Here is a 16,810-nt window from a genome sequence, read left to right as displayed (position 1 = left end):
TCAAACTCTATGAACATTTGAAAAAACATAATATACATCTGGCTAAAGAATTTGGTCAAATGCTATGAATATTTCAAAAAAACAATCTGTTCCTGGCCAAAGAACACAATCAAACACTATTACAGTTTCCAAAAACATAATATGCATCTTGCTAAACAATATGTTAAAATGCTATGAACATTTCCAAAATTGTAATCTGCATCTGGCTAAAGAATTTGGTGAAACACTATGAACATTCCCAAACTGTACTCTGCATCTTGCCAAAGAACATGGTCAAGACACCCTAACCTCTTTGTTTCAAACAGTTCTGACTCAATACAGACCCTCAATGTGTGTAGCGTTTACACCAGCATCACTGCTCAATAACCTCAAAGTCTCTAAAGTCATTTTGAGTAACCTTCCCATTATAAAGCTTCCAGTAACTTGGAAGATTTTACTCAACAACATCAACAAATTCCTGAAAATGTGTTTTCAAAAATAATCACCGCACTATGAACACACACAAAATGTGTGGGAGGCCAGATCATGTTCAGTAATCAACTTTTCACAGCTGATCACACCATCGTAATGGCAAGGCCAGCAACCCTCTGCTGGAAGCCAGACACCTCCATGGAAAACTGGTTTGGAAGCCAGATGTGTACTGTTCAGCTTTAAGTGTGTGCTGACTTCCAGCACCCCTGCTTGCTTCCTGTCAAGTATTACTCAACTGTGACAAAAGTAGGTCACTTTAAACTTGCCTAGAACTCTCCAATTCTCTGTTTCATTTAATTCACTTTGTCTACCCATACGCCTCCATACCAACTTTTCTCAAACCCACTGCAGTTCATCAGATAGCTGAAGCGAATGATAATTCTCTGTGGTATGGGTTTCAGCACACTGAAGTGATAAATCACACTGTCAACCATTTTGTCTCCGGTATATCCCTCCAGTCCAATCTCTCGCAAGCTGAACCGACATTTAAATCACTCATCATGTCTGGTTTGAAAAAGATGCAAAAATCCCTAAGATTACCTTTTTTTTCTTTTTTTTAATTCTTTTTCCTTTTTTTTTTTTTTTTAAATTACAAGAGAATCCCACACACTGGATAACTACTTGTTCAAATTTCTGAAAGTTTTATCTGAATGTGATGTCCAGTACCATTCCTTTACTAGTGGGTAAGCTGATGTGTATCATTTAAACTTCAGTGGCTTGAAACTGTATGCCGCGTCACCTTTCTGTAACTCTTCTGATACAGAAGCCAGTTTCAGTTTCTCAAGGAGACATGACTGTGTTTGGACAAATCCATACATGCTGCACATCTGCTATGCAGATGCTTGACTAGCGGCATAACCCAAGCTGGTCAGGCCTTGAGTGCATGCAATTGTATGTGTGTATCTATCAGAGTGGACTTCTTCTACAGAATTTTGCTAAAGGACAACTCTTCTCTTGTTGGTTCTGTTTCAGTGCGCCAAGTACGTGTTCCACATGGGACCCTGGTTTCTCATCTCTTCTGAATCACTAGACACTCAGTTTATTTTCCAGTCAAACTTGGGAGGAAGGGTGAGACTGGTATTCAAAACCCAACCGCTCACAGTCACTGACTTGGCAGATAAGCATCTCAACCATACTGCCACCTTCCTCCACAGAAACCAGTGGTTTCAAACTGATTCCCACAGAGCTTTTGTTTTGAGTCCCAGACAGCGATTTGTTTTCAAAACGAACCACCAGAAATTCTAAGTGCAAGGCCCCTAAATCTACAAACGTCAGTGCTCCAGACAATGTATTCTGTATATTAGTGTATCTTTTAACCCTGCTCTGATGTCCATAAAGTTGCTGTATCAACTCATTTCCTGAACAACATAGCATATAACTGATTCCATGATATCTATTATTAGTAAAAATGATCAAATTCTCTATCACTGATCACGACCGACAAAAGTGAAAGTCAAGGTCATGTTTGGTATAAGTCATTTATTTGTTTGACGCTTCTGATGCCATAAAATGCAAGAACACACTTCCACACAAAGTGAGTCTTCTCGCATTATTTCACCATGTCAGAGTTGATCAGATTCCTCTTATTACTACTTTCCTTTTCAGCCAAACCCCAAATGGCTGACTACAAACCCTGGGATCCAATCATGCTTTTTTTTTCCCCAAATTATCTTATTTCACAATTCACTGGATCATGAAGAAAAGCTTCTACATGCTTAATACAACAGCCAAAAAGGCTATCAAATTAAAAGTAAAACTGACACCGTTTTTCAATTTTGTCATCATCATTTTATCATTATTATCTTTTTTTATTTTATTTATAAAGCATATTTTTTCTTTCAGTTCACGACGCCATATCAAAATGCAGCAGGTATGTATTTGGTTTGTGCCTCAGAGACGTGTTTTTCTTCCCAATCCAGCAATCAGTCCATCAGAGCAGTCACACTCGTTCATTCACTACTCTATACTTTCATACATTTTTCTGCATCCACAGATTCTTTTTTCCCCACAAAAAAATATCAAGGAATCTTTGTGTCTCACCAAAAGATCACAGTCCATTGATAACATACTGCTTTCACACTTCACAAAGCTTTTGTCACCAATGTCTTTTAGGTGATTGAATTCCCATTTTTCAAGTGGCTCTTTACACTGATGAAGAGTTAGTGATATATCTACTCTGCTTACAAAACAGGAGTTAACATTTTCATTGAAATACTATGCAACTTTTTTAACCTTATTCATGTCTGAACCAAATTCCATAACTGAACTGTGACGATTTATTTCAAACCATCACAATTCAATTCATGAACAACAGTATCCAAACACACTCCAATCACATAATAATAGAATGCATTATTCAACATAAGACACAATCACATCATAGCATTTGTATTATCACTAAATGCAAAGCAGGAACAAGCAGAACCAATAAAATGAAATAAAAGACAAACACAAACACACATGCTGAAGAAATATGTACGCACACAGACAAACAATACCAAAAAAAAAAAAAAAAAAAAAAATCTTTTTTTTTTTTTTTTTTTTTTACAAAAACAAGTGACCTAAAAGTTGACGGGACCTCAGCAAGAATACCCACCACTTTGTGCGAAGACAGGCTGATGCCAATGAGGGCCGTGTCAAAAGCCCTCCACACATACACCCTAGCCTAGACCTAACACTTTTGCCGATCTACCACTGCTTTGTGCGCAGGTCCCTACTTCTACGCTTCTCTCGTCGAGCAGACCTGGGTCAATTAATGGTGAATCTCTCTTGCGTCAACGTCACATTTTTTTTTGCTTTTTCATCCATCGAACAGACAGAGAACACACTCACAACCCATAAAACATAGAGGCATATCGTTGAGTGATATGAGACGAGGTTGCAGGTTGCCGTCGACGCTGTCAGGGAAGAAAGGCAAAGTTAGGAAATCACAACAGCTAGCTACACAATCTGCTTCTGTCATCTTTTTCTCCATTCAATCATTGTTGCAAACTTAGAAAGAAGTTTCATGGTTCTTCTTACATTACCTCAAACTGAATTACCTATCCTCACACGTCATTTTTATGCACTGTTAACATCTTCAACTTTAAAGTAGAATCATCTAAACACAAGGACCAATTTCCAAAACATGACCTAACCTTCTGACAATTAATCAAACATTAAACTAGTGATAGAAATGTTATGAAAGCAAAGCCACTTTATTTTAGATTTTTTTAACACTTTGATTTTGACCTTAAAGTATCTTTGTCCTAAACATGGCTCGCTCCCCTTACCTAAAAAAAAAATGTAAGCTGTTTACAAAATAGGTTTTTCTTAAAGAAACATCATCCTAGACAACCTTGGAACCTTTTTTTTCTCTCTCTGTCTTGTGTCCAGCCTCTCCCAAAAAAACAACACATTTTTCACTCTCTTCATCCTTAATGTGTCCAGCCTCTCCACAAACATCAAGTACACACATTATCCACTCTCTAATTCTGAAATGTGTACCCACACGCTTCCCACAAGCACAAGGATTCTCACCATTCCTCTTCCTTGTGTGCCAGGAAAAACTCTGAGATCTGCTGCCGCTTGAAGTCCTGCTTGTAGTCATTGTACCTTTTGATGGCGTCGTCCTCACCAATGGTGTCGTCCTGCTGGGTCAGGAACTGCTTGAAGGTCAGCATGGGGGGCTGGGTCGGGTAGTCCGGGTCATTCCTGACAGGGGGAGAGACCGATCTGCATACACTACTTTTTACTTGCTGCTCCTTTCCCCTCATCTCCACTACTACTGACACATGACTAATCAAAAACAAAGCTTACTTAAGAAGAAAGAAAAATAATTATTAAAAAAAACCCATCACTCCAGTTCTTGAACCTTCTTTCATGAATACAGCTAGTGAAAACGATGTGAGAAAGGAAATCCACTCTTGAGGACAGCAACTCGCAAGTCAACGTTTTCAAACACGCCAATAAACATGTCTATATTCAACTCATTTCCTCAAGTTTGTCTTCACCATCTTACAGGACTTATGCAACGATCAATGATGGTTGGTGCCTTTTTTTTCTTTTTGCCAGACTTTGGATATGTGACAAAACAGTTCTCTTTCTCCATCTTTTCCACCAGTGTTTCCAATCTACCACAATCACCAGAGATCCAAGAATGCATTTCTCTTACATAATGCTGTGCACAGGACATTATTACAGTGGAAACTTAGGAACTAAATAAAATGCTGTCTGACTCAAATCAAACACAATGCTGTCTGAAACTTTCAAATTCGACACTACTACATCCACAGATGTGAATCATCAATTCAGCATTAATGAAAACTGTTATACTCTCTCTCTCTCTTTTCTATTCTCTTCCCTTCATGTATATGGAATATGATCTGTGTATGTCTTTGTTTGCAAGTATTTTTTCCAATTAGTTTTAATGTTTTTGCGTTTTTTTTCCTTTTTGCCAAGAGGGCTGGATGCAAAACAAAAAACCCCAAAGAAACGATGCTTATTCCACTTCTGTCAAGAAACAAAATTTATTTTGTTTCGTTTTGACTGTTGACTGGAGGAGGAGTCAGTCAGCTCCCTTGCCCCCCTACCTGTTAGGCCCTGAGCTGACGGAGAAGTCTGGGTGGGGCGGGGCGCTGCCCATGTCTGGGGCCGCACCATGACCCCAGGGGTGACGGCCATGACCTCCAACCCCGCCTATGGACATGTGACCAGGACCCCCTCCCCGGCCGCTGTAAGGCATGTCGTAGTGTTGGTATGCATCGTCCCTGCACACAAACAGTGGAGGAGAATGCAAAATCTTTCAGGGTTTTTTTTGTGTTTTTTTGACAGGTGTGGGGGGGTGGGGTTTAGACGGGGCATCTCAAACAATTTCCATGTCATCACTTAACCTCATATCACTTTTTGTTTTGTTTTGCCATCGCTACTTCTATTGACTGACAAAAAGCTTTGGAAACAAAGCCTGAATTGCTAGCACAGAAGCCAACAATTCTATTTGAAAGGTAAACCAGTCAGCTGATGTTTGAGCAAACCCCCATGACCCCCCCCCCCCCCCCCCTTCACACATACACACACACAGAGGGAATTATTATACAGAATGGTGTACGGTCTGCCTCTGTTGGATTGAAGGCTAAATGTTCCACAGCTGATCTACGGTCAACTCATCATCAATCTGTTCTAAAAACTGAACTATTCAGAGCAATATTTCAAGCAAGCTGCCCCCAACACCCACTTCTACTTTTCCACCACTTTCCATTTCATTTCTTGCATGTAATCAAAGATTGTCCAAGGCACATAAATTCAGTAGATGGGGAATGCCATTTATTTCACTGGCGATTGCACATACATTTTTTTCGTTAACTATTTCACCTATAAAATCCTAACTCACAAGTCTGAAACTCTTAACACTCAAACTTTGCAAAGCAGAAACCAGGATAAAAAATTCAGACCTAAGCTCACCGTAATTCATACATCAAGGTAACTGGCTCTTCGAATACCAATCCAGGCCTCAACACCAACTTTTTTTTTTTCACTTGCCGGTTGCCCAGTCAAGTAAATACAGAAAGGGCTTAGCTTGCCGACACAAAGATCTATCTACGTCAGGCAGTTGGCCAACCGTTTATGTTGAGCCATACAGTGTGCTTCCACCCTCAGATCTCTGGACTTACCCGTGTCATACTGACCCCCCATACCTTCCACTCCCCACTCACCTGACCTTGTTTACTCACCAGTCCCTCCTCATTCTTTTAACCTGGTGGCCCATCTCGTGCGGAGGACTAAACCGCTGCCGCCGCCGATTGTCATATGGCTCTCTGCCCCCATACATCTCCCGCCGATCGCGGTTGTTGCGACTGTTGTACAAGATCTCTCTGGAGCGAACGCTCTGTCGGCTACTAAATGAGGAGCAGAAAACAAGCGATGAAAAGCCTTAACAAGTGCCACACCAAAGCAGTGGAAAGAGGAAGAGGTCAGCAAAAGGAGAGGCTTGGCCACACACTGTTCCTTTAGCCTATCACAAAACACACCATGAATTGTGTGTGTGTGTGTGTGTGTGTGTGTGTGTGTGTGTGTGTGTGTGTGTTCCCTGAGTGCAGTATCAGATTCCCTACCCTCACCCCCCACCCCCGAGTTCTATAAACAATTTTTAAAAAGAGAAAATCTTAGGCCACCAGTACTCTTTCTCAGAACTCTGAGACTGCAAGTGGCAATGGTATACACTAAAACTCTGTTTTTCTTTTCTTTTTTTCTTTTTCATATTGGGTCATAGCGGTATAAAACTGACTTTGGTAATGTGCCTGAACATTACAATGATTTTTTTTTTTTTTTTTAATGAAACTGGAAAGAAAAACCAATATGCATAGTGGCAATCATTGCAAACTGGGGATGGTGACATCAGAGTTGATGTAACTCTTGGATCTTCTTAAAAATCCTATATGCATCCCTGAAATTCTACTAGTTACATCAATCCGTCTGGTACACTTCAATACCCTACAATCAGTACAAACATTTCTTCCTGAAAACTTTTAATGGGATTACTGGATAGGTCTGATTAAAAAAAACATGTATACATATATATATACATATATATCACCCTGTCCCGTTTAGTTTCTCAAACAATTATACAACTGCTGATAATGGAAGTGTTATGAAAAACATAATTATATACACATACACCCAGACACAAGTGACAGAGTCACCTCATTGACCGACTTACAATATAAACACAAGCAGGTCAACAACAAAAAAACTGAAAAGAGGAACATACATGGAAAGACAGGGGGACAGGATTCAAACATGGAAAGAACCATGGGAATTCATTTTGTGGAGAGGTAAGTGGAAGGAAAAAATGAGGTTACACCTGTGTCACTCATCCCAAATCCTCTGTACACAGCCACACCCAGCTTCAACCTCTTGCAGTCTAGTTGCAAGAACTGAACAACTTGACAGTAAGCTATAAACTAAATGTGAACTAAGAAGTCTTAGCAGCAGCGTAACCCAACGCGCTTAGTCAGGCCTTGAGGGAAAAAAACAACAACAAAAAAACATTCAGCTATCAATAAATCAATCTAATGTCCTCTTCGTTATTCCTGGGCTGCAACTTCCACATTCACTTGTATAGTGCACAGGTGGGTTTTTACGTGTTTGATCGCTTTTAACCCTGCCATGTAGGCAGTCATACTCCGTTTTCAGGAGGATTCACTGTCTTCAATCCATGAAACCACTGCACAAGAAGGCCAAAAACAGCTGCTGTGTAACTGGTAGTGGTACCTTAGTACTGGTAGTGCCTGTTCTGATTAAAGTCATTTTGGATGCCACTGAAGGAGCTGGGGTCCCATCTCAGTCGTTGAACCAAATAGGTGCTCATCTGACTTTCCTCTGCATGTCTTTGACAGTTACATCTTTCCAAAGGCAGCCCCCTATAGCCCTCCCACATGAACTATTTTGACACAACTCACCCAAGGCACACACAGGAGTGGAATCAAAACTGAGGTCACAAGGACAGCAAGGCATAAAACTGACTAAAGGTCATATCATTTACCACTTCTTTTACTTTTTATCAACAATGATGAATGATGATGAAGTCAATACTACCAGTGTCTTTTTCTCGTACTGTCATAGTTAACTGCAATTAGTACAAAACAAGGCTGTGCTCTGAGTATGTTTCCTTCAGTTACATATGTTTTTTGTGGTATCAAACAGATATGAAAAACAGATGTGTAAATGGTCAAGACGTAAAGTGTTCCAGAGTACAGCCCTGTCATGCAGATTCTTTCACTTCAAACTGAACTTGTAAAACACTGACATTCCATTCCTACCTTGCACAAAATCCCACCCACCTGCCTCACCTCTACTAAGTTCTAATCTGTATCAACTGCAGTGAGAAGGAAATGTGTGTGTGACTGTAACTGTAAGTGTAGGTGTTGAATGGACATTTGTTAAATGGGCATGCTCTGTCAGTCTAAGTATGCGACTGTGAGCATGCGACTCTATGTTTCTACTTGTAGCTGATAACATTTTTTTAACAACTTCCTGTATCCGTTTTTATGAACACGAAAGACGGACGACAGGCAGAGAGATACTCACTAGTTGCCTCTCATACCCCTTCTGAAACCCATAAACAACATGATTAAAGTTCTAAGCATTACTACAAGTACATTTTATTTTTTGGATACCCTGATCTGTGATCATTGTAATTATTATATTTACAACCAAAAAATGTTTTCAATCTTGGAAATGGATCTGTCACATAATGACTGCAGACCCAAAGGTAGTTCCTGTTGTTTGAACTCTCACAACAGAGACAACCATTCCAGTTTCACAAAAAGGTCAATACTGGACAGGATCCAAGAGTCATCAAATGATGATCAACGGAAAATAATTATATTTTGTTCTTGTTATCAAAATTTTAATCTGGAAATGAAAGCCTCAACAATAGAAATTAACATTTCAATCCATTCATACATTACATTGCCCCCAACCCACCCTCTTTTCCTTCCGTCATAGTTGTGTAAATATACTTCAAAATCATTTTGTCTGCCAGCACACATAGTGACAAACCAAAAAAAAAACAACAAAAAAACTTACCGGTCCTCCCATGTATCTCTGCGACGCTCATCTCTTCTGTCATAGTCGTTGCGCTCTCTTCTGAATTTATCACGACCTTTCCTTCGGTCGTAATCATCATCACTGTCTCCCATATTTAATGAACTGTTTATGCTCTACCTGTAAACATTAATCTTGAGTTTTAAATGATGTTTGAAAAGAAAGTAAAATGAGAACAACTGAATATGCAGAGACTAAACGTAACGATGGATGATAGTATTTCTTGTGCAACTTGCAATTCATTTTGAAGTCACTGATATAGGTAACAACTAAAGACAGAAATTTGAAGAATGTACAGCTATTTTATGAGTAAATACGAAACACACTGCATTTGCAGTATCACTCAGAATTTGTTACCCTTACAGCCTTAGTTTATTTCATGATATAAATTATCATTATAAGCACACTCATGTGCCACATGATGTATACTTATACTCAAAAGAAACAAAATTTGAAATGTGTATAACATGCAAGTGTAACTGTAAGCAAAAATGCAAACAATGAAACATGAAGCAGCTGTTCCCACACACAAGAGATCTATCTAGGTCGGCACAAAGTGTACACTAGTGTAGGCCTAAAAACTGTTATCATGTGTATGCATGTGTCTAGGTGTGTGGGCTCGTGCAGGACAGTTGGACTTAAGACTACGCCCATTGTATATATATGATGCCTTCTCATATTCATAATCAAAATTGCTCATTCAGAGTCCCAGAAGGGGAAACTGTGAATGACAGGATACTGTCTATAATAATGTCACAATGAATGAATGAGTTTGATCCATTCTTTCACATCGTTTTTCAAGTCCTAACACTGTAATACAAAGGTTGTCTTAAGTTAAAATGTGGTACGGGAAGAAAGGACGGGGGAGTGTCACATCATTTTATTTAGTCAGTACTGTCTACCAGTCTGAATAACTGGATAAAATCATATATTTTTTTCTCTCTTTCTCTTTGGCGTTCCTTTCAAGTTTCAGGCTTCCGAAACTCAGCAAATCCTGGTCAGAAAAAACATTCAATCAGATCTCCTCATTTGTTCAAATTTGATCTACATTTTCCTGATCAGGCCGGTAAAACCGCCCTTACATCTTCGACACATATTCGCATAATTGCTAAGAGATGATTGGAAAACCACGAAGAAATCAGAAAACTCTGCTAACCTGGTAGCGGTTAATCTCGACAAAATGGCGAACTCGCTTCCGTTGAAATGGTCGTTTTACCGAAACGAACCGTAACTCGTGCAGAGTAGATATATATATATATATATAGAGAGAGAGAGAGAGAGAGAGAGAGAGATTATATATATATATAAATGCTGCTCTCTCTCTCTCTCTCTCTCTCTCTCTCTCTCTGTCTCGGCTGCAAATGTATACATACATCTGTATTTGACTGTTTTTGGATCTTTGTGAGAGGGAGTATCGACACGGGGGAGTATCGACACGGGGGAGTATCGGGCTGACCCCGTCTCGGCTATTGTCTGTTTCTGTCTCTTTCTCTCTCTGGCCTCTCTCTCGGCTCTCTCACAGCACACACACACACACACACACACACACACACACACACACACTCACGACGCCGACGCACACACGGCAGGCTCACACTGATACGACACTGACGCACGTCGCGCGCAATGCATGCACTCTGGCACTCAGTTACGAATCGTTCAGCAAGTCAGTGTTTCAAAGGTCCATTGCATCTCTTTGTCAGTCTCATTTACTGATCCAAACGTTATCATAATGGACTTTATAGTTGACAGCTTTGGCCGGTTGTTTGTTTGATATCAAGTTGGCGGCGGTAAGACAACTAGTATACATGATAGGCCTATATGTATAACATTATACAGTATTCAATGTGACGCTACTGTAAAATCTCTGTCTTGGAATATTGAAGATCGGTCCGGTAAAAAAAAATCAACCCACCCAGGCATCTACTCTCTCTCTCTGTCTGTCTGTCTGTCTGTCTCTCTGTCTCTGTCTCCCTCTCGCTGTCTCCGAGGCTGTATCTATCAGACAGTCTCTGACTCCGGCAGGCTGCTCCGCGGGCACTGACCGAGTGTCTCTGTCTGTCTAAAGACCAAAGACGCACGTTAAAGATCATGTAATCCATAGTGTCAGCGTTCTGTGAGTAAGTCAGTTACAGAAACAAGAACATCAGTACCTACTGTAGCAACCCCCTGCCCACTCCCCCCCCCCTAACCTCCCCCGCCGCCCCCCACCCCATTCCTACGCCCACCCGCCGCCGCCCCTCCCCCCGCCGCACCCCCGAAAACGGAGTATGGCTACCTACATGGCGGGGTAAATAAACAAAACGGTCATACACGTATAATGTTAACTGTCTGTAACCTGATTGCAGTGAATGACACCAGTGACAGGAAACTGACGAATGATGAGCGCCCAGTGCAGTGGTAGCCGTCAGTCGGCTATACTGACGGTAGCGGCTATACTGACGGCTACCCAGGCAGGCAGCATAGTAGTAGCATGTCAGTTGTGCAAATGACTGTGTTTGTAAAGCGCTTAGAACTTGGGTCTTGTCGACAGAGCGGATAGGCGCTATATAAGTATCCATATCAATCATTCATTCATTCATTCATCAGTTCTCTCGGCGAGTCTCTCTCACTCACTCTCTCTCTCAGGACTCTCTGTCTGTCTGTCTTATCTTATCTGAGGGGGGAGGGGGGGGGAGGGGGGTACGGCCATCACCTTACGACGGTGGTCCATGTAATGGGTCGTTTGGCCGTCTGTTCCACACAGGGCAGAAACTGCTTTTATCAGCCAGCGGCACAGCTGTCGTCTTTTCTCAGTGTGTGTGTGTGTGTGTGTGTGTCTGTCTGTGAGTCTGTCTTGTCTGTCTGTCCCGTCTGTGTATCTGTCTGTGTCTTTTGGGGACTTTTCTCTCTCTCTCTGTCTGTCTCTGTTTCAAAGAAAATATCTCTCGCTCTCAAGTCCTCCGTCCCTTGCCCCCACGACCCCCCCCCCTCTCTCTCTCCCTCCCTCTCTCTTCACACACACACACACACACACACCTCTTCCCCTCCCTCTCATTTATTCTTATCATGTGAGATACTGGTTTGCTTTACAATGGTGTTTTCACGAATGTGTGCATACACATGTATTTCAGTGTGTACATAAATTTCACTATATCAACATGCGTTATTAATCGTATAATTATAATGTCATCTCTTTGTCTTTCAATCTCTGTCTCTGTCTCTCTCCGGGTCTCTCCGGCTCCCTCCAACACTTTATTGCTCCTAGAACTCAGTGTTTAAATGACGTTATTTTTATATGAATACTGTTTTTGTCAGTAACATGTGCATGCTGATTTCAGTTCAAATTTTTATTACTTGATCATTATCTTGACATATTGTGACGGGCGCAATAGCCGAATGGTTAAAACGTTGGACTTCTTCTGCGTTCGTGGACTGCAACTCCCACGTTCACTCGAATGTACACGAGTGGGCATTTACGTGTATGACCGTTTTTACCCCGCCATGTAGGCAGCCATACTCCGTTTTCGGGGGTGTGCATGCTGGTTATGTTCTTGTTTCCATAACCCACCGAACGCTGACATGGATAACAGGATCTTTTACGTGCGTATTTGATCTTCTGCTTGCGTATACACACGAAGGAGGTTCAGGCACTAGCAGGTCTGCACATATGGTGACCTGGGAGATGGGAAAAATCTCCACCCTTTACCCACCAGGCGCCGTCACCGAGCTTCGATCCCGGGATCCTCAGATTGAAAGTCCAACGCTTTAACCACTCGGCTATTGCGCCCGTCCGTTGGACTTTCAATCTGAGGGCCCCGGGTTCAAATCTAGCTAGTGCATGAACCCCCTTCATGTGTATACACACGCAGAAGATCAATTAATACGCACGTTAAAGATCCTGTAATCCATGTAAGCGTTTGGTGGGTTATGGAAACACTGAAGAACATACCCAGCATGCACATCCCCGAAAACGACGTATGGCTGCATACATGGCGGGGTAAATAAACAAAACGGTCATACGCGTAAAATGTTACATGTTTGTTTGAGTGTTTACTTGTGTGCCTGAAATCTGATTGATTGACACAGGAAACGAATGATGAGCGCCCAGTGGCAGCTGACAGTCGGCTCTACCCAGGTAGGCAGCCTGTTGTGTAAATGACCCCGTGTGTATAAAGCGCTTAGAGCTTGGTCTCCGACCGAGGATAGGCGCTGTATAAGTATCCGTCCACATCAATCAATATTATTTTTCATGTCTTGTAGTCTGTCTCTATCTCCCACCCTCTCTCTCTCTCTCTCTCTCCCCGGCTCTCCCTCGCATTATCTGCCCCTTAATTCCTCTTTCTTCCCATTCTCCTCTAGACATGCATGGTGTTGTAAATGTCAGATTACCGTTCATGTAACCATGGTTATGATGTGCATGTTGTATTGGTATCATTGGCAATTTCTCCCCTTTGTTTTAGTTTACCGTTTCTTCTCCGAGGGCTGGATGAAAAAGAAGAAAAAACAACAACAACCCATTCTCTTGCTTTCTCTATTACCAGGCCCTCAGAAAAGAAAATTTATTCCCGGGCCCATCTCTCTCTCTCTCTCTCTCTCTCTCTCTCTCTCTCTCTCATGCACCATATCATATCATAATAAATTTATCAATATGAAGGCCTTTTGCCCGCTTGAAATGGGGGAAAAGGGGGGCGGGGGAGTGAGAGCCCCCATAAACGTATTGAGAGGTTTTAAATTAAAAAAAAAAAATCTAATAGCGTGCAATGTTTATTAAAGAATACTTAAATGAGTTTTGTGTTTTAATTTTTGAAAATAAGTGTCAACACGATTTTTAAAAGTATTCACTGTTTCTGCGGAGACAACATCTTGTGGCAAATTATTTCAAACACTGGTTAGTCTGTTAGAAAAAAAGAAGAAAAAAAAAGAAGTCCAAATCTGGAAGTTTTAACAGAAACTTTTAGCAGTTTGTAGGAATGTCCTCTTGTAACATTGTAACCGTTTAAGGTGAACAAAGAATATACTGATAGTTTTACTGTCATAAAAAACCATGAGTCTTTTTTATATATCTCCATTAAATCACCGTGGCCGCGGCGCAGTCTTCTATATTCTAAACAAGGTAATTGAAGCAAGTGCAGTCTTTCTTCATAATCCATATCAGTAAAGCCAATAATCGTTGTCTTTTTCTCCTTTTTTCTTTTCTTTTTGTATTTCCGATACGTACATTTTAAATCAGGTGTACCACATGCGCGTTATACCTGCCCCGTTTCCCCTAGTCCAACCACTGATCTGAAATACAGATCCTAAAAAATAGACTGACATAAATAGATATTTTTTTTTAGATAAGTGGTTCCAACGACCCAACAACGTTATGCTCAGTTCAAAATCTAATGTAAGTGTGCTTCAGCTCTGTGTGTGTGTGTGTGTGTGTGTGTGTGTGTGTGTGTGTGTGTGTGTGTGCCGGCGCGCGCGCCGGCGCGTCAGTATGCGTGTGTTATTTGCTTATAATCATCTTAGTATTATCATTCCCGCGATCATCAGTGCTTATGACTTTATCCAGTATTATATAGTGTAGAACCTCAGTGTTCAGGGCGGCCGGGGACTGGATGAAAGAACTGAAAAACAACAATAACCAAAAAAACACTTGAACAACAATAACAACAACAAAAGTTGAACCGCGGCCTTGAAGCACATAAGTGTTTAACTAATCCTGGGAAATAAAGAAACAATTTAAGATTTTTATCTTGTTCTGTATTGTCTCTTTGCCCTGTGGGTTGGGCACTGATAGAATAGACCCACTGCCCTGCCATGCATGTCGTAAGAGGCGACTAAGGCAGGACCAGCTCGCCCGGAGGATAAAGGGGTTTGCGTAGGGTTAACTACCCTGTCTGTAAAAAAGACCAGTTACAGAAGCATCGACGACAAAGAACCAAAACATTCACCTGGGCAAGGAAGGGTCTCCATCCCGGAGACTTATGACGCGGTGCAGTGAGGCAGAGCTGACGCAGCAAGGGACCAACTGGACTGGAATGGCCAGAACAGCCCAGAACAGAGTGCAAGGGTGAGGGGTCGTTGATAGCCAATGCTCCACCAGGACCGATGGGGAAAATGAATGAATGAATGATGTATTGTCTCTGGCAGTATCTCGAATCAGTTACCTCTGTTTCTGTATCTCTTTGCTACCACTACTCTCTCTCTCTCTCTCTCTAAGAGTGATGAGACAAAGAGGGTGGGGATACAGAGAGCCACGCCGGGAATTTTCAAGGTGGCACAATTGACTGTATTGGTGCAAACATAATAAATTATATATATATATATATATATATATATATATATATATATATTTAATGTCATATAGATCTGAGTGGGGGCCGGTGTGACACGCTGGTGTGACACGAGCGGTTCCCAGTCATACAGCGTCTTTGATTCTTTGAAGCACTCCTGAACTAGTAAAAGAACATGAACAACTCAGAAGACAGAAGCAACGCATGATAAGACGCTCCTACTGGGAATGTGTCCATAGGTCAGTCGCAGGTGACCCTGAGTCGGCAGAAGGTTCACCCCCAAACAAGCGATTCTACACCTTCGTCAAGCACCAACGCAGCTCCAACTCTGGCGTCACACCTCTGAAAGTGGATGGTAAGCTTGTGACGGATCCCACCGCCAAGGCTGAGGCTCTCAACAAGCAGTTCCAGTCAGTGTTCAGCGAGGGGCGTGAGTACACAGACGTGGAGTTTCGCGCTAAATGCAAGATGTCTGACATCTCCCCCAGCTCAACCCTCTCTGACATCTTAATTACTGAAGAAGGCATTCGCAAACTCCTCTCCAAACTTAACCCCCATAAAGCCTGCGGCCCTGACAAGATCAGTCCTCTCATCCTGAAAAACCTTGCCCCTGAAATATCTCCAGTCCTTACAATGATCTATCAGTCCTCTCTTGACACTGGTTATGTCCCTTCTGACTGGAGATATGCAAACGTTGCACCAATATACAAGAAAGGAGAACACTACAACCCAGCTAATTACCGCCCAGTCTCTCTGACCTCTATCCCCTGCAAAATTCTGGAACATGTCATCGTCAGTGCTCTCATGTCTCACCTAGAAACCAACGAAACCTTATGTCAAGAACATGGCTTTCGCAAGTTTCGGTCCTGCGAGACACAACTACTCAATTTTACAGAAGAACTGTTTGGTACTGTAGAGAAAGGAAATCAGGCGGACGTCATCATTATGGACTTTGCGAAGGCCTTCGATAAAGTCAACCACAGCCTCCTCATCCACAAACTGAAACATTACGGCGTCCAAGGAAAGATCAACAAATGGATAGGAGCTCTCTTGAAAGACCGGCAACAATCGGTGGTAGTGGAGGGCGCAGCTTCCAGCCGGGTCAGTGTGAAGTCTGGGGTCCCACAAGGCTCTGTTTTAGGGCCGGCGCTATTTTTGGCGTACATCAATGACTTGCCAGAAGAACTCTCCTCACTGATACGTATGTTTGCTGATGACACCGCTGTCTACCGTTTAAAGGCCTCCAAAACTGATCAAAACTTACTTCAGGAAGACCTCAAGAAGCTAGAAGCATGGGAGCACAGATGGGACATGGCTTTCCATCCTGGAAAATGTACTACTCTCCCAGTCACAAAATCATCCTGCCCTGCAAAATCCAATTATACCCTCCACAACCATATCCTAGAAACTGTTTCTACCTCAAAATACCTAGGCGTTACCATCACAAGTGATCTCAGCTGGGACCTGCACATCAACACCATTTGTGCAAAAGCCAA

At 41.9% G+C, this 16,810-nt stretch overlaps 1 protein-coding gene across 1 annotated transcript in view; it reads right to left on the bottom strand.

The window, feature by feature from the left end:
• LOC143291219 (serrate RNA effector molecule homolog) overlaps positions 1-10,280 on the bottom strand; it is a 43,405-nt gene extending 33,125 nt beyond the window's left edge. The window contains exons 1-5 of the mRNA XM_076600984.1: positions 10,211-10,280; positions 9,037-9,174; positions 6,180-6,344; positions 5,043-5,219; positions 3,991-4,164 (exon numbers count right to left, since the gene is read on the bottom strand). Of these exons, the coding sequence (XP_076457099.1) occupies positions 3,991-4,164; positions 5,043-5,219; positions 6,180-6,344; positions 9,037-9,149 (629 nt within the window). The 5' untranslated portion in view covers positions 9,150-9,174; positions 10,211-10,280. The remainder of the gene's footprint in view (positions 1-3,990; positions 4,165-5,042; positions 5,220-6,179; positions 6,345-9,036; positions 9,175-10,210) is intronic.
• Between the last annotated feature and the right edge of the window lie 6,530 nt (positions 10,281-16,810).

This window comes from Babylonia areolata, chromosome 16 (assembly GCF_041734735.1).
Source record: "Babylonia areolata isolate BAREFJ2019XMU chromosome 16, ASM4173473v1, whole genome shotgun sequence".
In the NCBI taxonomy this organism is placed as follows: domain Eukaryota; kingdom Metazoa; phylum Mollusca; class Gastropoda; order Neogastropoda; family Buccinidae; genus Babylonia; species Babylonia areolata.
Note: the sequence above shows the minus strand (reverse complement) of the source record. Positions and strands in the feature narration are given on the sequence as shown.